This window comes from Arachis hypogaea, chromosome 11 (assembly GCF_003086295.3).
Source record: "Arachis hypogaea cultivar Tifrunner chromosome 11, arahy.Tifrunner.gnm2.J5K5, whole genome shotgun sequence".
NCBI classification, from domain to species: Eukaryota; Viridiplantae; Streptophyta; class Magnoliopsida; order Fabales; family Fabaceae; genus Arachis; species Arachis hypogaea.
Window position 1 is genome coordinate 2,036,133 of NC_092046.1, and position 21,354 is coordinate 2,057,486.

General features: G+C 35.2%; 1 protein-coding gene across 3 annotated transcripts; it reads left to right on the forward strand.

Annotated features, from left to right (window-relative positions):
* Positions 1-8,038: 8,038 nt before the first annotated feature.
* On the forward strand, positions 8,039-16,666 carry LOC112719817 (cysteine-rich receptor-like protein kinase 43). 3 transcript variants are annotated; one of them, XM_072206274.1, is made up of 8 exons: positions 8,039-8,553; positions 11,806-12,212; positions 13,765-13,893; positions 14,138-14,265; positions 14,935-15,148; positions 15,321-15,501; positions 15,798-15,954; positions 16,200-16,666. In XM_072206274.1, exons 1-8 carry the CDS (start codon positions 8,153-8,155, stop codon positions 16,512-16,514), a joined length of 1,932 nt encoding a protein of 643 aa, XP_072062375.1. In that variant the 5' UTR covers positions 8,039-8,152; the 3' UTR covers positions 16,515-16,666. The 3 variants fall into 3 exon arrangements, with proteins under 3 accessions (XP_072062375.1, XP_072062376.1, XP_025626313.1); XM_072206275.1 differs by having other exon boundaries at positions 11,806-12,116; positions 15,270-15,501; XM_025770528.3 differs by having other exon boundaries at positions 8,040-8,553; positions 15,270-15,501.
* Positions 16,667-21,354: the final 4,688 nt, after the last annotated feature.

A 21,354-nucleotide genomic window follows, 5' to 3' on the forward strand; every position in this document is an offset into this window, starting at 1 on the left:
TATGGTGGTTTCTAATTTAAGTTTCTTATGCAAATGGTTCTCGTTCTTGGTATTTTTAAGCGGCTATACATAGTAAGATTTTTTGGTTTATTAATTATCGTGTTGATTATGTTTGTCACCGGTAATTAAGCTGGTTCTAAGAATGCGGTTCATTTCTTCCGCAGCCTCAGCGATGCATCAGGAGCATGCGGCGGCAGCAGGGCATGGTCCTGGATGACAGATACGTTCCGTACCTGCAGATGGCTGGTCTTTACCATCTTGCAAGGCTGAACGATAGATGGTTCCGGTTGGACGAGGCCCTTGTCAGTGCGTTTGTTGAGCGATGGCGTCCGGAGACTCACACGTTTCATATGCCGTTCGGAGAGTGCACTATCACACTGCAGGACGTGGCATACCAACTGGGTTTGCCAGTGGACGGGCGTTACGTCAGCGGCTGCCTATCAGAGTTCCATATATACATCGAGGGTGGCCGTCCAGCCTGGGTTTGGTTCGAGGAGTTGTTTAGAGTGGTACCTCCTCCTAGCCAGGTTCAGAAGTACGCGGTCAACTGCAGCTGGTTTCAGGAGACGTTTGGTGAGTGCCCGGAGGGAGCTGATGAGGATACTGTGCGTCGTTATGCCCGTGCGTACATCATGATGTTGTTGGGCACGCAGCTTTTTGCGGACAAGTCGGGCAACCGGGTTCACATCAGATGGCTTCCGTTTGTAGCTAGGCTGGAGGACATGGGGACCTACAGCTGGGGTTCTGCAGCACTGGCATGGTTGTACCGGTGCATGTGCCGTGTGGCGAACAGAAATGTTATCAAGCTAGCGGGCCCACTTCAGCTACTTCAGTCATGGATTTTCTGGCGATTTCCTCGGTTTAGGCCTGCAGGATTTGAGACGTTCAGCTGGCCATTGGCCTCGAGGTACTTTACTAATCTTTGTCTATTTCAATTTACTACACATAACCGCGTGTTCATTCATAATGTATTGGATACCCTAAGCACACATTTAAGTAGCGGTAACACATGTGCATGTTGCAGGTGGTCAGGTTACATCCCTTCCAGTAGCGAGAAGGGTCCTAGAGTTCAGACGTGGAGGCTCTGGATAGACCGGTTGCAGGATAGAGAGGTCAGTATGTTACTTAATAAGTTTTTTTATTTAACCACGATTTACGAGTTAGGATCACGAGTTGCCCTGACATTGTATCGTTCTGGGTGCAGTTTATCTGGATGCCGTACAGTAGCCCTGACGTACTTCAGATCGTGCATCCCGAGGTTTTGGAGCCTCGGCATATGGTGTTGTGGCGGTCTGTTACATCGCTTATCTACTTTGCCGTCATAGAGTGGCATCAGGTAGACAGGATTCTTCCGCAGTTTGGAGGGGTGCAGCCCCGTCCACAGGCCGCCCTGAACATCGACTTTCTGATGTCGAAGGACGGCAGAGGCGGCGATCGATGGTTCCCGTCCCATTTGCAGAAGTGGCATCAGTATTGGGACGACCGTACGGAGAGCGTGCTGAGATTCGATGTTGTTGCTGACCCTGGTCCGTCGCATCAGTTCTTGGATTGGTGGAGTCAGCACGGGAAGAGGTTTTTGTCTCCGGATCCGCAGTTGGGTGATCCGAGAGCCGTTGCTATTCCTGTTGAGGCCACACAGCGGGGAGCTGGGCAAGTACCTGAGATGGATCGGCCTGATGACGTGCCGGATAGGAGGCGGGTTGATAGGAGAGCACGCGTGGGCACACGTCGCAGCCAGCGTGACTGGGGGTGGCTTGAGCGTGCTGTGGAGGCTGGCGACGAGGCCGGCCCCGCTAGGGGTCGACAACGACATCATCCTGGCAGAGGTAGAGGGCGTGCTGCGGTTCATGCCGCTGCACCTGACCCTGGGGACGACGACGATGATCAGCATGGGCCTGAGGGCGGGGATGGTGCAGGGGCGGCTTCAGTTGCTGGTGGTAGTACCCAGGATGGGGTTCACGGAGGTGAGTGGTATGGCTCCGGGATGGGTGACGGGGCTGAGCCTAGTGACGCTGGACTTGGGTCCGGTCCTTTTGGACATTACTTTGTTGGAGTACCCACCGACGACCAGCCTCAGCAGGACGGTACTCCAAGGGTTATTCCCGGATCACAGTGGCAGGACTTCCTTGGGGCAGATACGCTTGATGCGGACTTCGGCAGTCCACGGTTTCTAGTGGAGATTTCGGCTATCATGCAGGAGGACGAGCCGGGCAGGAGGCGTCCTCAGACCCCTGGCACGCAGGCACCCTTAGATGTTGATCTGAACGAGCCTGCTACGACACCTGTTGGTGACCAGTTTGCTTTGAGAGGTACCCCACATTCCGCTTACACCGCTGCATCACAGTCTGTCGCCGGGCCGTCTGCCGCACCACTCCATTTTACGCCGCCCGCACAGCCTGCCCCGCATGAAGACGCAGATGAGATAGAGGATGAGGAGCCGTTTATCCGCAGAGGTCAGAGGCCACGGGTTCCCCGTCGTTGTGGGACAGGGTCCCACTTGTTTAGATGATTTACATTTTCATGTATTTTGGAGGTTAGGGTTCACTCATGTATTTTAGATGATTTACTTTAGAGCTATTTTTCCTTGTTGTTTCCTCATCTTATTGTACTTAAAAATCTGTTATTTACCTAGTGGATTAGTGACTATGTATTATCATTGAATCATATAACACTGTAGTTATCAACTTTTGCAGTCATGGGATTTCTAACCATATTCAAATTCAGATGCAACTTTTTCATTACTAGAAGGTAAAAGGATAAACAGATAACACAAATCATCTTAAATAACAAGTAACAGGAAAAATAAAATCAATGAACACTAACAATAACAAGATCGCTACTACTGCCCCCCCGTGTGAGACGGTCCTCCAAGCTGTGGGCAACTCCTGCGGGTGTGTCCGGGTTGGCGACAAAGGCCACACCTCTTTGGCCGATTCGGATCTGCCTCGTCCATGTTCGTCCGTATCTTTGTGGATCTCGGACGACCCTCTCTCGCACGCCTCTTGGCAGGGTCCAGGATCACGGTTGGCCCGTCGTAAGGTGGCCAGAATCCCTCCGATATCGGCGGTGTGAATCCCATCTGGTACACACGGAACACTGAACTAATCTGATACACGCTGTGAACATAAGAGGACCAGGTAACCCGTGAGTAGGCGCAGCATGCAAGTGCGTGCTGGCACGGGAAATGAAGTGCCTGGAAGTACCCGCAGTCACAGGTCCGGGATGCAAGCGATACTCTGTAGGTACCTAATGAGAAAGAGCCCGTCGGAGTGGTCTCGGCTACGGTGAACTCGGAGTTATCCCGGTCATACAAAGTCACCGTGAAGCACCTCGAATTCTTCAAGTTGGCCTCTATACACTTCACCAAGTACTGACTAAATTGCTGTCCGGTTCCCATCTGGGCCTCAGCCTCTCTACCCTTGCGAACAAAGAGTTCCGCGAGCCTTCCATATGTTGCCTTCACCAAAGAGCAAACAGGGAGGTTTCTGACACCCTTTAGGATTGAGTTCACACACTCCGAGATATTCGTCGTCATGTGACCGAATCTCCGTCCCTCGTCACGATGCTGAGTCCATAAGGAATAATCAATCCGGTTTGCCCACTCACACATCGCCGGGTCTTCAGACCGAAGAATATCAAACCAGTAATCAAACTCAACCTCGGTCTTGGCATATGCGGCATTCACTAGAAGCCTACGTGCATCCTTGCCCTTGAAGGTAAGGGCAAAATTAGCCGCTACGTGTCGAATGCAGAATGCACGGTATGCAGATGGAGGTAACCAACCTCCGTCCGGAGCCTCAAGCGCCGCCTTTATGCCGTTATGCCTGTCCGATATAACCAGAAGACCGGGCTGCGGTGTCACGTGCTGTCTAAGGTGGGAGAGAAAGAATGACCAAGACTCTGCATTCTCACCTTCTACTAGTGCGAATGCAACGGGTAGAATGTTGGAGTTTCCGTCCTGTGCAATCGCGATGAGCAAAGTACCCCCGTACTTCCCATACAGATGGGTCCCATCAATGCTAACTAAAGGCTTGCAATGGCGAAATGCCTGGATGAGCGGTGGAAACGTCCAGAAAAGTCTGTGGAAAAAAGCTTGAGACTTGTCTACTTGTCCACTAACTCGAACGGGGCTCGTCCGTAGGATTGCAACAGTACCGGGCATCGTCAACTGGACTCCCAAAACCCACCTGGGGAGCTCGTTGTATGACTCATCCCAGTCACCGTATACGAGGGCAATTGCCTTCTGCTTCGCCATCCAGACCCTCCTGTAAGTCGGCCTAAACCCGAAGTGTGTTGCCGTGGCATTTAGGAGCACCTTGATGCTGACGGATGCATCAGCCCTAACCATTGGCATAACGAACGCGGAAATCACATGATAATCCAAGCTCCTGTGGTCACTCGAGATGGAGGTCGCAAGACAAGTGTGAGGTCCATTGTACCGCTTGACCTCCCAAATGCCCTTGCGCTTCCGCAGACTCAGTCGAATCAACCATGTGCACCCATTCCCAAACTCAGAACACTTGCCCACATAACGGCGATGATCAGACTCCACAACCTTGTACTGTACCCCTCGCCGGATGCTGTAAGTCTTCACACTTAACAGGGCCTCGTCTTTATCCTGAAACTGCTGACCAACCTGGAACTCTGTCAAACCAGCAGTCCCTTCAGCATCTCTAGCTCCGAATCCAACAGAGTGCCCTGAAACACCCTCTTGCCTCATGGCATCTAGGTCCAAAGAGGAAAAATGTGGTGGATACTGCTGTGTGCCAGAACTAGAACCACCGACTACCAATGCAGCCTCAGTCGCTCCAACCTCGTCGCCGCTGTCATCCTCAATCATATCCGGCTCGACGTCGTCCTCCTCTACATCACCCAACACTCCGTCACCGACGCCAACCGGTGAAACTCCCTGTAAAGCGTTCGGCAGAATATCAACTGATCCTACCACGTCGCCTACTCCATCATTCAGATCAACTGCAAAAGACGGGGAGGCGACTGGTTCGACCGCTGGCTCATACACAGGGACAGACGAAGAAGCAACGGCCGGCCTGGAACTCGAACCGGCTGCCGCTGCTTCAGTGGTGGCATTCCGGTTCGAACCCCCTGAGCTGGATACCACATCAACCAACTTTGCCAACAACTCTGGTGTCCTAACCTCGGGAAACTGCCTCCGACATAGAAACATGACTTGCAGGTCCTCATCACTACCAATCGTGAAGCAATCATACTTCACCGTATCCTGCAAGACAGTGATTGGAATGCGATAGAAAAACTTCTTCACTCGCTTCGCACCTTCCAGACCGAGTTTCATCAGCACAGATCTAACAAGATCATCATAGCTAGTCGTTGGTTTCACGACGATACAGAGAGGATCCTTATCTGTGAACTTCACACCGGAGCGAGTTTTTCTCTTAATGGATCCTCTATGGTGAACCAAAACCCCGAAACTCTCCTCACTAGCCATATTACACCCTCTATGAGAGCAACTCACGTCTAGAACCATATATATACTGCACTGTCTACCACTAATTCGAACCGGACTGGTTCGAATTCATTTTGTGTAATTCGAACCAGCCTGGTTCGAATTACTTGGTGCAGCTCCTCCCTATATAATTCGAACCAGGGTGGTTCGAATTATGTGCTACGTTTTCCTCCCAAGTAATTCGAACCACCCTGGTTCGATTTACTTGAATGAATTTCTCTCTTCATAATTCGAACCACTCTGGTTCGAATTACTTATGAATAGAGTTCGAACCACACTGGTTCGAATTATATAAATATAGGGTTTGGCTTATTGCAGAAACGAATTTCACTTTGGCTTATTTAGGTAATTTGCAACTTCCCTTGGTTTATTCTAGTTTTTTGCCCTAAATTTCTTTAACTTATAAGACAATGGAAATAATAAGAATAATAATTGTTCTTTTATTTATTAAGTTTATTTAAAAATAATTGTTTAAATAAATTAATTTTTTAATAAATTTAAAACTAAAAAATACTTATATTTTAAAAATGGAAGAGTAAATAAAATATCCATACCCAAAAACTGAAGTAGAGTACATAGAAGAAAAGTGCTCAAGATCAATAATGGAACTTACCAAATAACAATTTATCAAGACTGCCATTTGTCATATAATTCATAAACTATTATTCTCTCTTGGCCTTCGTTGCAGAATCCAAGGAGTCTAACAAGGTTTCGATGATGAACATTACTTAGAAACTTCATTTCACTTTCGAAGTCATCCTCCAAGAAACTTCATTTCACTTTCAAAGTCATCCTCCAACTTCTTGGATTGACCTGAGAACAATTTCTTCACCGCCGCAATAACTTTACCATTTTCAAAGTTCCCTGCTCAATAACATGTAAATTGCAAAGTTTAAGTTATGTGACAATGATTTAAAATTTATATCTTAAAAGTTTAGTATGGCTTCAACTTTTCTATTTAGATCCATGAGTTTGAATATTCAATTTGTTCATGAATAGATAATAGAAAACAACAGAATTTATTATTTTTTGTCAATATTTTTAATTATCAGTCTAATATTTTTATTTTGACAATTTAATAATATATTTTTAATTTATATTGACAAAAAATAATAATTTTATTTATTTATTTTTTATTTCCAAAATTAAGTTTACCTCGCATACATTGCCAAAATCACTTCCCCCTAGTCTATTTTAATATTTCAGTTAATGTGAGACTTTTTTTTAAGTAAAATTAATTTTATTTTATCTATTAATTTTAATACAAATCTTAATCCTAAATAAATTTATTTCTTATAAATTTTAAAAATATTCTATTAAAATTACTTTAATATAATATTTTATAAAATCTAAAATAAAATTGAACTCAATATTTGAGATGCTATTAATGGAGCATGGAAATGGTCAATATGAGAAGGTTAAATTACACAGTTGGTCCCTATATTTTTAGTGAAATTGTAAATTGGTTTTTAGACTTTAAAAATTTGTAATTGGGTCCCTAAAGATAATTAAAATTTATAATTTAGTCCCTGCCATTCAAAAAGTGTTTGATTTAACAGAATATTCTCAGCATCTTCTCTATTTTAAACATGTGAGCTGCACATGTTTGCAATAGGGACCACTTTGCAACTTTAGTGAAAAGTATGGGGACCAACAATGTAATTTAACCATTTGAAAATGACCAAAAACGCCCTAAACTATCTGAATCCACCCTACCCCTCCCTAGCTCTCCCACTCTCACTTTCTCACTTTCCAAAATGGCACCCCAACCCCAACGCTCTCTGTCTCTCACCTCGGCTCACCATTGTCGTGCCTCTCGCCTCCGTCATCGCGCCGGATTCAATAATAAATTGAGTTGCTATTTTTGTGTTGATTTGTTGCTATTTTTTTCTTAGACATTAAATTGTTCTCTTTGAGCATGCTTGGGATTGGAATTGTTCTCTTTCATTTATCGCCGGTGTTCAGTATTGGGATTGGAAGAGAAGAAAAAGTTGTCGGAAGAGAGAGGCGAGACCCGACTCGTGAGCACAAATGCGGTGGATCCGGCGTAGCGACGGTGAACCGAGGTGAGAGATAGAGAGCGGTGGAGTTCGGGTGTCGTTTTAGAAAGTGAGAAAGTGAGAGTGAGAGAGTTGGGGAGGGACAGGGTAGGTTCAGATAGCCTAGAGAGATTTTGGTAACTTCAAATGATTAAATTACACAGTTGATTCCCATACTTTCACTAAAATTACAAATTGGTCTCTATTGTCAAACATGTGCAGCTCACATGTTTAAAATAGAGAATATCCTGAGAATATTTTGTTAAATCAAACACTTTTTGAACAGCGGGACTAAATTATAAATTTTAATTCTCTTTAGGGACTTAATTTAAACTTTTAAAATGTAGAGACTAATTTGCAATTTTACTGAAAGTGTAGGACTATCCGTGTAATTTAACGATACGAGAATTTGACATGGTGGTCGTTTTTCAGAAAGGAAAATTCTAAACCATTAGATTAAATCAATGGCTATGATGCGTGTGACATTACTCTTCTCTATCCGATAAATCACTCTCAAGTCTTCAGCTTTTGTCCCCATCATATAATCCCAAAATATCACAGAAATGAGTATAAAGCTAAATCAAACTTACATTGATAGTTGACTCAGTTCTCTCTCAAAGTCACACATACGATGCTACAACTCAAGATAGTGACCATAACCGCGATCTGGTGGTGGTGCACATGGCATGATGATCTTCACGGTGCAGTTGTTGTTGTTGCAGATCCACAAACAAATCTAATAAACAAAGGGTGCAGTTCATACTCGCTAAACGGAACAGACTTGAAGAATTTACATGCCAATGTGAACGGAACTGTTTCAACGATGAGGGGAGAGATAACGGGAAGTGGAAAGTATTTTGGAACATCACAAGAAACAAGGGGAGAGGTAGCAACTTATGCTCTCTTTCAGTGCAGAGATTACCTCTCTCAGAGCGATTGCGTCGCTTGCTTCGACGCCGCCGCCGTGCAGAACCGCAACTGTTCCGATGGTAGTAATGGCGCCAGAGTCACCTTTGACGGATGTTTTCTAAGGTATTTTTTTTTCTGCAAGAACTTTTTATTTGAAAGGAAAATTTAACTGTAGTTAATTTTATATAAAATTAATAGATAAAAATTGTTAAATAATAAATTAGTTAAATTTATTAAATTATTTAAAAAATTTTAGTTATTAATTTTATACATGATGTTAATGCACCTAAATTTTCACTATATTTAAAATATAATTTTTTTATATATGTAAATTTTTTTTCTTAAATTTTTATATTATGTCATGATAGAATAATTAAATATAACAAAGAAAACTAAAATTATCTTATTTAATTTATCATCTATAATTTTATATATTTAATATTTATAATTGTAATTATACAATTATTGTAACCAAAAAAGTTACTTTTTTATTTTTATTATTGAGATTTTTGTGGTATTTTTAAATAATGTAGAGAGTTTGTGTATTTTTTTTGTATAGATATCATAAATATGATGGTTTTTAATTTTTATTTTGATGCCACAAATATGACTCTTAGATTTGTGATTTTTATTTATTTTTTTAAAATTTAAATATGAGGGTTAAATTTGTAAGTTAGTGTTAAAAAAATTTTAAACTTTTAAATCAGATTCTCCGATTTGTTTGAAAACGAAATAAAATTTATCTCACTGCAAATCGAATCCTCTTATTTGTGCACTATGAAAATTTTATCCTCTGATTTGTCAAATATGAGGGTTTGATTTGTTATTTAAATTAAAATAAAAAATTTTAAATTTATATCAAAGAAAAACGCACCAATTAATTATGATACTACTAGATTACACATATTTTTTTTTAGAAAAGTATAGGTAGATAATAAGTTTAGTGAATAAAGCAGTTATGTATATGGTAACCTCCCTTCTCTACTTGTGATTTCCATGATTTTGGTAGGGATGTAGTATATTTTTTATTTTATTAGACCAATTTTAAAGCTCATTATTTACATTGTTTATAAAAGTTATTGTCTATCTAGCAACACTTTTTTCTTTTTTTCATTTCTAAAAAAAATAGTCAACCAAAGTTTGTGAGAGCATTAAAAGAACACAAAAGATAAATTGCTGCCTTTGCTCTTTTAAACTTTGGTTCCAAACATTTTTGTATATATATATATATATATATATATATATATATATGGAGAAAATTAATTTTTAATAAAAGAATTAATAAGTTTCTAATATGTTGAACATGAATATTTAATAACTCTCATCTTATGAATAGACAAACACAATAAAATATAAAAAATATTTTGTATATATAACAAGTTAACTATTAAACTAATGTATAAATATATATCATATAATTTATTTTTTAATATATATTTTATATTTTAATATATATTTTATATAAATAATTAATTAGTGGTGAGTTTTTACTGTGTATATATATAATAATTGAAAAAAGAATGAATGTGTTGAGCCACACGTAAGTTTCTGTTGACTTTGAAATTGGTGGAGGGTGGCCATCGCCTTCCCTAGGCTTGCCGAGTACAACTAGACCATTTTTTAAATAATAAAAAAAAAATTTGAATTTTCTAAAATTTGAATTTAATTTTAGAGAATAAAGTGTGATTTTTTACTATTTATTTTATAAGTGGGACTAGGAATAAATATGAGAAAGAAACTATTTAATGATAGAAGATCACACTTTACCCTTTAAAGTATAAATTTAAAATTTAGAAAATCCAAATTTATAAAAAAAAAAATTTATTATTGAGTTAGTTTTGGTACACCATTTTAATTTATTAGTTGGGTGATGATATCATTCTTGTCTTACTACAAAGATGTATGATTTTTCATTTTTCCATCTTGGCAATCACTATTATTTTGTTGACTAAATTATTAAAGAATATAATGTAGAGGGTCTAATTTGGTATTTGAATTCAAAATCTTTTAAGTATACAAACACAATTCAATTATTACTCTAAAACTCTATTACCGAACAGAAATAGAAAATTAATTGAATAATACATTCGAATTGTTATGTTAGTGTAATTATTATTAGTTGCCCAAGGTACAGTTGGATTCATTGAACAATCAAGTTGAATCAATTCATTAAACAGAAAAACGCTAAAAAAATTGACTTTATCACCCCAACATGTGAACTATTAATAAGTAGTATTTTGAAAACTTAAAAAAGTAAGAGACGAATTCAGATCGTGGAAAAGGTGGAGGACTCCAACCCCTCCCTAACTAATATCCATGGACATGAGAATCGAACTGAACTGATCGTTGGTTCAATTAGATTAGTTAAAAATTGGTTATTGTAAAAGGCTGTATCTAAAAGGTTAAAGAGTATTTGCTTAAGTGAAGAAGAATTAGGTGTCCGTTGATCCGACGGAAAAGAGTTAGAGAGGTAGAACGGCATACCGCATAGGATACGCCTGACACAAGAATTTTAAAATTTTATAAGATACGGAAATACGTATACATATAAAATATAAAATTTACTGTCTCCGAATTTAGCGGATTATTAAGATTTGGATATGCCTTGAATGGGCCAGTTTGTTGAGGGCCCATGAAACCCGATAAGCGAAGTCCGTAACAATTATTAAATTGATCTGGTTCGTAACAAAAAAATTAGATACAACAAATTTTAAAGAAAACAACAAAATTCGTCAAAAAATTGTGGATGAATTAAATTGGTTTGATTTTTAACAATAAATCGATTAAAAATTAATTTTTTTAAAAAAATATATTATTTTATTTTATATAATTTTTATTTTAATTGAATTTTTACGCTTACAAATTTCTAATTTTATCGATCTAATGATAAATTTAGTAGCCCAAAAAAGTGAATAGTGTCTAAAGTAATGATACATAAGTAAAAAACGGATGTAATTACATTTATTTTTAATCCTAAATGAAACAGAACAATACAAGGATCTATTATATATAAACAGAATATCTATTTAGATATGCTCAGATTATCCCTTTTTTTCATCATGAGAAAATATATTTTCATTACGAAAATGTTTGGTAACTAAAGAAAATCAGGCAAAAAAGCCATAATTTGTCTTATTTAGCATTTATTAATTATTGCGACAATTAATTAATACTAAATAAGACAAATTCTGACTTTTTTTTTGTCTACCTAGCATTACCTTTTTTATTACGAGAATGTATGTCACCCTATTCGGTTTAGTTCGGTATGAAATGAATTTAGAATCATACAATTGATTCAAAACTTTTCAAACACCATTATTGGTTATTGTTTGATTATTAACAATTTGGATGATGTTTTGAAAATATATTCATCAGATATGACAGTGATATGTTCTACGACAAGACCACAGAACCTGGGAACGATGGTGTATTATGTGGGAGCATGCCAACATCGGAAACAGCTACTACTTTTGGTGCAACTGTAACTCAGGCTCTGAAGAATCTCCAATTAGCAACACCAAGAATCAAAGGCTTCTTTGCTGCCACTAAAACACTAGTAGCTAGTGGCGGCGGTTCGGTGTATGCTGTCGCGCAATGTGTTGAAACCGCCACTGAAAGCTCTTGCTTGGATTGCTTGACTTTTGGATTTGTTAACTTGAAGAGTAATTGCATTCCCAACATTGATGGTAGGGCTTATAATGCAGGGTGCTTTATGAGATATTCAAATTTACCCTTCTTTTCTGATAACCAAACCATTGACATCACTCCCTATTTAAAACAAGGTAAACAATTTATTATTATAGTAGTAACTAATTGATTATTAATAGGTACTATGATGCTCTGTTTTACTTTAATCAAGACCAAAATAAGAGATACTAAAACATGAGTAAGAAACTAAATTAAAAAGACAACTAACGCCCGTTTGGGAAAATTCAAAAGTAACTTTTTTGAGAGGTAGTTATTATAATGACGATGGCAAAAATATCTTCTCATAAAGATGCTTTAGTTAAAAGTGTGGTTTATTTATTTAGCCACACTTTAAACAAAAACAACAATTTTATAAATATCAAAATTTAACTATATAATTCATCATCCAAGAGTCAAAAAGAAATATATTCACATGAAGACAATTATAAAATCTTCATTGTAGTATCCACCTTTTTGAGATTTTGACTTATGAAAAGTAGTAGTATTAATGTCTGGTGCAATTTTTAAAACAAAATTGCAACTTTCTAAGAAACTATTTAGGAACTTATAGAGAAGTTAAAAAAAATGACTTTTCTCATAATACTACTACTTTTTATTACATTTTTATAAAATAAATACTTTTAGAGCTAAAAATCCAAATACAAAATAACTTATTTATAAGCTATTTTTAATACAGCTATTTATTGTTTAAGTTATTTTGTTAAAAAAAATTTAATTAAGCTATTTACCCTAACTGAACCTAAGTACTCCTAATTTTCTTTACACAAACTCACACTTATACACATATAATGAAAAACAAAAATACTATTTACATATTAAAAATTAGACAATAAACCAATTATTATATATTTATATATAAATATATTATTTAATTTATTTTTAATACATATTTTATATTTTGATATATATTTTATGCTAATAATTAATTTAGTATCTAATTTTTTATGTACACATACGATTGAATAAAAAAATACACACTTTAAATATTGTCCAAGATTTTGTTTAGCAATAATATAAGCTAAAGGATAGATATTGTCATTCTGATGGTCATTTTCATTTAAAAAGCTTCTTCTTAATATATACAAAATATATCTATAATATAATCTTACTAAATTGAAGTAACATTATCCATTTTAGAGTGACCATATCCTCTCTCTTTACAAATTATTTGAAGTTCTTTGATTGTTTAACAGATTAATTAAGTATGCTTTAATTTTTTTTATTATATACTTATAATCTTATTTGTTTCTACCATGCTCGCTTATTAAATTAACTATTAAATTAATTATTTATATAAAATAAATATTAAAATATAAAATATCTATTGAAAATGAATTGAATAACATAATATATATATTTATATATAAATACATAATAACTATTATAATGACTAATTTTTAATATATACATAACATTTTTTTTGTCTTAATTAGGACAAAATTATAGTCGGTCTCAAATTCGGATAAAAGAGGAGGGTTGTATTAGGTTTTCGACAGCCAACATAAAAATTTAGTTAAATCTTTATGACATGGACCAATTTAATTTATATAGCCGATCCCACTTAATGGGACAATGTTTTGTTGATGTTGTTGAATATTTTTTTTTTTTTTTTGCTTTATATTATAGGAGGTTCAAGCAATAAATGGGGCATTATTGGTGGTGTTGGGGGAGGCATTGCTCTTTTTGTGATCATCTCCATTGCATTATTTGTCTGGTATAAACGATCCAACAACAAAAAGGAAGAGGTTCATAGAGGTACAAGTAAATCAACTTGATTTTTTTTTTTTAATAATTTGACATGGTGATTGGGACTGGTTTAATTCCTTAATTAATTATAATTAACCGTTATAAAAAGGTTCACGATTTCATGCTTGATATTAGACAACAGTACACTTTACATGTTTAAGAATTCTATTATAAAACCTTCAAATACATTACATTTAATTTACAAAGAAATTATAACTTAAATAATTAACTTTTACTTATTAATTATTATCAGGTGATATATTGGGGGCAACTGAATTGAAAGGTCCAATTAATTACAGCTATAATGATTTGAAAGCTGCAACAGAAAATTTCAGTGAAAATAATAAACTTGGAGAAGGAGGCTTTGGCGATGTATACAAGGTAAACCATAACATTACTGAATATATTTATAGAATAAATCACATATTATTAACAAGGGCCCTTGAAGCCCAAATAATAATATTATTATTGGTAAATCATTTTTTTAGAGCATAAATTAATTTAATTTTGGTTGTGATTTGTTATTATCAAATTTGATATTGTCACTTTTTTTGAGACTTTTCTAAATTACTTTTCATCCTTATTATTTTGTTGCCCGTGTTAATGACTAATAAGATAAAATTTTTATTATCAAGATAATTTGAAAATGACATATAATTAAAAAAAAAATTCATTTCTATATTTTATAATATCACTTTGCATATGATCTTTTTGTATTGTATATTTGTATGAATTTATAAAAAAAATATTATTAAAATAAAATGTCAATATCTATTTTCTAAAAAATGTGACATTACAAATTACAAAGCAGCAATATTCATTAGTGTTTTTGATAAATTAATATTGGGTTCCAAAAAACAGGGGAAGCCCATGCAAAAGGTACAACAAAGCCCACAAAAACTAATTGATAAAAAGAAAAATGAGTAAACAAATTTTTTTTTTAGGATTAAGATTAAGATTAAGACTAATGCTATATATATGCCACCTCTCCAAAATATTTTTTTTTTGTTTTTTAAATCATTTCATGTTTAAATTAAATTAACTGGGCAGGGAATTCTGGAAAATGGAAAAGTTGTGGCAGTCAAGAAATTGATTCTAAGCCAATCCAAGAAGATGAAGGATGATTTTGAAACTGAAGTAAAACTTATAAGCAATGTGCATCATCGAAACCTTCTTAGACTTCTTGGATGTTGCAATAAAGGCCAAGAGAGAATCCTTGTTTATGAGTATATGGCAAATAAGAGCCTTGATAAATTCTTATTTGGTTAGTAGTATCAATCTCTTAATTATACAACCACTATTACTTAATTACTTCTTCAATCTCTCTTTTATTTTACTTCTTTAATCTTTATCATATCTTAATTAATATAAACTATGGTTTATAGGTGACAAAAAAGGTTTCCTTAATTGGAGGCAACGTTTCGATATAATTATAGGTACAGCTAGGGGCTTGACATACTTACACGAAGAATTTCATGTTTCTATTATACATCGAGATATAAAAACTAGTAATATTCTTTTGGACGATGAATTTCAACCCAAAATTGCTGATTTCGGATTAGCCAGACTTTTACCTAGAGATCAATCTCATCTTAGCACAAGATTTGCTGGAACAATGTAAGTCAAAATAAATTGAATAGTTTTGTCATTTAAAGAATATTTAAATGTGTAATTTACAAATTTTTAGATGCATAAACTTGTTACATATTTTTATTCGGTGAAAATTTAAGTGCAGTCGACTTCACGTAAAATTGATAACTGAGAGTCGTTAGATGATTTGACTGATTTGACTAAATTTCCATCTCACGGCTCTCAGTTATCAACTTTACGTGAAGTCAACTGCACCTGAGTTTTCACCTTTTTATTCAAAGAATATTATTTTTATTTTGATATATATAAAATGGATTTATTAGGGGATACACTGCACCTGAATATGCTATTCATGGTCAATTATCAGAAAAAACCGATGTTTATAGCTATGGAATTGTGGTTCTAGAAATTATAAGTGGTAAAAAATGTACCGAAGTGAAGATTGGTATTGACAATGGCCAAGAATACCTTCTTCAACAAGTAAGAATTTTATCATATAATTTGGGTGAAAACTCAGCTACGGTGGACTTCACGTGAAGTTGATAGTTGAGTGCAGTTAGATGGTTTGACTGATTTGACTGAATTTTCATCTAACGGCTTCAGCTATTAACTTCACGTGAAGTCGACTGCAACTGAGTTTCCACCTATAATTTGGTATCAATTTTTTTTTTATTAATAAAAACATTTTACCATTTAACTTTTGTTCTTTAATTTATTTTCAACAGGCATGGAAACTATATGAACAAGGCAGGCACATTGAGTTAGTGGATGAAAGCATAAACCCTAATGAGTATGATAAAGAAGAAGTAAAGAAAATAATAGAAATTGCTTTGTTGTGCACTCAAGCATCAGCCACAATGAGACCAGCAATGTCTAAAGTAGTAATCTTACTTAGTAGCAATAATAAGGGCTTATTTGAGAATATTCAACCTTCAATGCCTACTTTTATTGAGTCAACTTTAAAGGCCCCGGAAGATGATATCTTTGCCACAAATAATAATTCCTCTACACCAACTAATTCTACAGTATCAGGTAGATGATTTTTTTTTTTTTTTTTTTACCAAAGATAGGAGACTCGAACCCGCAACCTCTTAATTGAGTATGGGAAGACTATGCCATTTGAACTATAACTCATTGGCAGGTAGATGATTATTAAATATAGAATAAAACATATTTTTTATCTCTAATATTTGTAATTTTTTTAAAAATATTTTTAATATTTAATTGTATTTAATTTTGTCTTAAAATATTTTTTATTTATATCAAAATTGTTCCTAAAAGTTAAGTTATTTCCTTTTAAAATATTTTGGAATAATTTTGATACAAACAAAAAACGTTAAGTACACAATTGAATGAATAAAAAATATTAGAGACAAAATTAAATAAAATTAAATGTTAGAAATATTTAAAAAATATATATATATAAATTTTAAAGATAAAAAATATATTTTACTTTTAAATATAATTATCAATATTATTGGGCCCAAAAAAAAAGAATATTGGTCTATTTATTATATCTCTTTAAGTTTTGGATTTTATGTAGTAACTTATACGTATATCCTGTTCATACTGCACAATTAAGAAATTAAACTTTATAGTATATGCTTTTCCATCCATATCTTAGTTTATAATTTATATATGCCTTGTTTAGTTTAAATTAGAGTGTGAGACATATAGAATGTTTTATTTTTTATTTGGATAAAAGAGACTGACATATATGGATTGTATTTTAATTACAATAAATTAACATCAATAATCATAATATTTTTCCCATATAAAATTCTAGAAATTATCTCAATCAATGTTCCGTTAGGAAAAATAATAGAAATGACAAATTAAATCAAGAAAGTGATTATATGTAATTTATTATTATTTTAGAGGCGGCAAATAATGTAATTTGTTATCATTTTATTAATTATATTATTGATTATTATTGATAAGACTTCTTATCAATAAGAAGTTGGAGTTAGGGGTGCACATGGGCCGGGTGAAGCCGGGTTTGATGTGATCCAGACCCGACCCGAAATATACACCGGGTCTATTTATTAGACCCGAACCCAGCCCTAGACCCGATGAAACCAATACACTTTCGGGCCACCATTATACCGGGTGAAAACCGGGCCATTAACATTACATTACGTTGATACCTTCTTGTAAGCTAGCATGTAAAAATATCCAAATTTTCAAGACTCCAACCATTATTTAACATGGTAAAATTCACTTAGAAAAATATAACAAGAACCAACCCTTCTTCAAAACTAAAGCATAACCACAATCAATACTAAAGTATAACCACAATCAATACTAATATTGTCTAATAATACCAAATATTTAAATCAATACAAATAACACAATATTATGCATTAGTTTAAAGTCTTATGCATTCTAAACATAAAACATTAACTTATAGTCTTATAATGACTAATAACACAAAATATTAAGATTTACAATACTTAAATTCCACATAAGAATAGTCATGATCTATCACTAATAACACAAAATATTAATTGTGTATGATGATCAGGTCACCGGGCCGACTTCGGGTGACCCGAGCTATGGCCCAGACCGACCCGAAATAATGACCGGGTCTATTTTTGAGACCCTTACCCGGCCATAAACCCGATGAAATCACACCAAATTAGCCCCAAAAGTGTTCGGGACCGGGCCGGACCTTCGGGCCGGGCCGGGTCTGTGCACCCCTAGTTGGAGTTATGGAGAGAAGCTCTAAAAGTATATGATCTACGCACATAAGCCGTAGCAAGACGGAATATATGAAATGTAAGTTTAGTCCGATAAGAGAAAACCCTAATATAGAGGTGAAAATTGAAAAAAACATCCTACAAAAAGTTAAAAGTTTTAAGTATCTTAGGTGCATCATACAGGATAATGGAGAGATTGAACATGATGTAAATCGTAGGATCCAAGCAGTTTGGTCAAAATAGCGGGGTGCATCTGACTTTATATGTGACAAAAAAGTGCCTTTAAAACTTAAAGGTAAATTCTATCGCACTGCTATAAGACCGGCTATGCTTTTATGGTACGGAGTGTTGGGCGGCTAAAGGATAGCACGAACATAAGCTGAGTGTGACAGAGATGAAGATGTTGAGATGGATGAGTGGTCATACACAATTGAATAAAATAAGGAACGAAGATATAAGGGAGAGAGTTGGAGTAGTACCCATTGTGAAAAAGATGGTTGAATCGCGTCTCAGGTGGTTTGGATATGTGAGAAGAAGACCGATAGAACATCCAGTCAAGAAGGTGGATGAGATGGAAGATGGACAAGGGGTGGAAGACAGAGGAAGACCTAAGAAGATCATCCATGAAGTGGTCAAACGAGATCTACATATAAACGATCTCTCTGTAGACATAATACATGACAGAGCACAATAACATTGTTTGATTCATGTAGTCGACCTCATTTAGTGAGACAAGGCTTTGTGTTGTTGTGTTGTTGTTGTATTATTGATAAGACTTCTTGTATATATTCAAAATTTTCCCCACATATACCGTTAGGGTTGGAGCTGACGAATTTTCAAAATATCATGATTATGTTATTACTAGTGAGAGGCGGTTAGTTTAACACATCTTAGAGAAACCATTGGCTCAATTTGAAAGTAAATTGAAAAATGAATATAATAAATGTATAATAATAATAGAAGATATTTTGGAAGTATATATAATGCATGGTGGCTAATCTTTTCTTGGTAAATAACATGATCCGTATTGACTCCGCTACCTTTGTGTCATTGGTCCTAATCCACGCACATTAACATATATCCATTGTCATAATTAATATATAAATAATCTCTGGTCAAAAATTCATTTTCATTATTATTCATTAATGGTTTTTGTAGTTTTGTCTACAATATTGAAAATAGTGTCGTTCTATTTTTTTTTTCTCCTCCATTATTCATATGGTTGATATAGATATTTTCCAATCATTTGTGGAAAAATTTAGATTTAATACTAGTAATAAAAATAACCTAATTAATTTAATCTGTTGCAAATCGCAATTTATATAGATTTCTATGATCTCATATAAAAAAATGTAACTATTTAAGTTTTTAAAATAAATAATTTTAATATGCAGTTATAATTTTAGCGACTAATTTAGCTATTAATTTTATTTTGTTCCATAAAAATTTATATTGATCACTAAATTAATTACTATTAACAACTAATTTTATTAATTGTTAAAATCGATTGCTATTTTAGTAATTTTTTGTGGTGTAATATATAAGCAATAACTTATATTTTAAATACCAGAAATGATTTGGTACATATTTGATATTTAAAATGCATGAAATTAAAGTAGCTTACCTACTTTATTATATATAATAAGTGATGAATTATTACTTTATTAGAATTGTCATACCCGTGAATGATAATTATTATATATATTATTGTGATAAAGAAATATTTTTAATTAGTGAGTGGGACTCAGATTCCCACCATTGAAATATTCAAAGTGGGGGCAATGGCGGCACTTGACTTGCCCCGGCCGCGCCCACCACCGTCTCTTCTCCTCTTTCTAATACTCTGATCTTGTAATATATATATAAATATATATAGAATGAATTTTCACATATGAAAAAAGTGATTATATATATAATAGAAGTTGATGTTAAGAAGTTAAAAAGAAAAACAAAAAGCACATTGTTAACTTGTTGACAATTAATTTACTCACATGTAGAGATGTTTGGGGTAATCTTTGAAATGTGTTAGGTTAATTAAGTTCATCGATCGAATATGTTAACTATTTAACATATTTCAATTATCATGCATATTCGCATAATACTATTATATAATTATCTTTATATAACTTATTCCGATGCGAAAATAACATATGTAAGTAAGTAATAACTTCTTAAATTAAATGAAAGTATTTTGATAGAAAAAGTTTAAAATTTATCTTGATCATAAGTTGAAAAATTTTTAAATATATGTAGTGTTAGAGAATCATTATAATCAATTTAGATCAATTAGCATCGTCTATATTTATATAGCATATCTGTACATTAATTGTAGGATTCTATGTCTTTATTACTTTGATTCATTTAGCACCTATAAATACCCCTTGTATGTTGTACCTCATACACAACTCAATAATAATACACTTTTCATATTATTCTCTCAGTCTCTTGTTTCTATCATGGTATCAAGAGCTTAGGTCTTTTTTTTTCAATGAATATTAGTTCATAGCCCCTTTGTTTTTCCTTGTCGGCAGTGTTCTTTGGCCTCCTTTTTCGTTCTCTTTTTGACGCTTTGGTTCGTCACCCCCATAACCACCTTGTTCGTCTTGTCGCCGTGATTCCAACGCAACCAGAACCGTCGCCATCCGCCGCCGAACGCGCCTCCACGCGCCGCTGAAAGACGCTGCCACGACCAGGTTGATCTTCCTTCTAGATTCCACCCGTGCCTCTTTGCTCGCAATTTTCGAGCTGTTTCCGATGCTTTGGTTCGTCACCTCCGGCATCATCGTGTTCTTCTCTCCGTCAGCTTTCCAACGCCGCCAAGATCGCCTCCAGAGACCACCGCACGCGCCTCCACGCGCCGTCAGAACGTTGCTGTCCACCACCATTCTTTTCTCATCCAGAGGTTCAGCAGCCGTTGGATCTTCGTGCAGATCGGACGTCCCTGGAGCGTCCACGTGTCACAACGCCAGTTAGTTGGCGGTCTCGTCTACTTGACTGTCACCCGACCAGACATTGCCTATCCAGTTCATGTCCTCAGCCAGTTCTTGTCTGCTCCTCGTACTACTCACTATGCGGCAGTTCTTCGCATTCTTCGATATGTCAAAGGCACTCTTTTTCATGGCCTTTATTTTTCTGCCCATTCCTCTTTGACCCTTCAGGCATATTCTGATGCTGATTGGGC

Excerpts from the sequence above, each read along its gene's own strand:
- LOC112719817 (XM_025770528.3), top strand. The coding sequence starts at position 8,153 with ATGCTACAACTCAAGATAGTGACCATAACCGCGATCTGGTGGTGGTGC. Across the intron at positions 8,554-11,805 it reads TTTGACGGATGTTTTCTAAG|ATATGACAGTGATATGTTCT; the intron begins GTATTTTTTTTT and ends TATATTCATCAG. Across the intron at positions 12,213-13,764 it reads CACTCCCTATTTAAAACAAG|GAGGTTCAAGCAATAAATGG; the intron begins GTAAACAATTTA and ends TTTATATTATAG.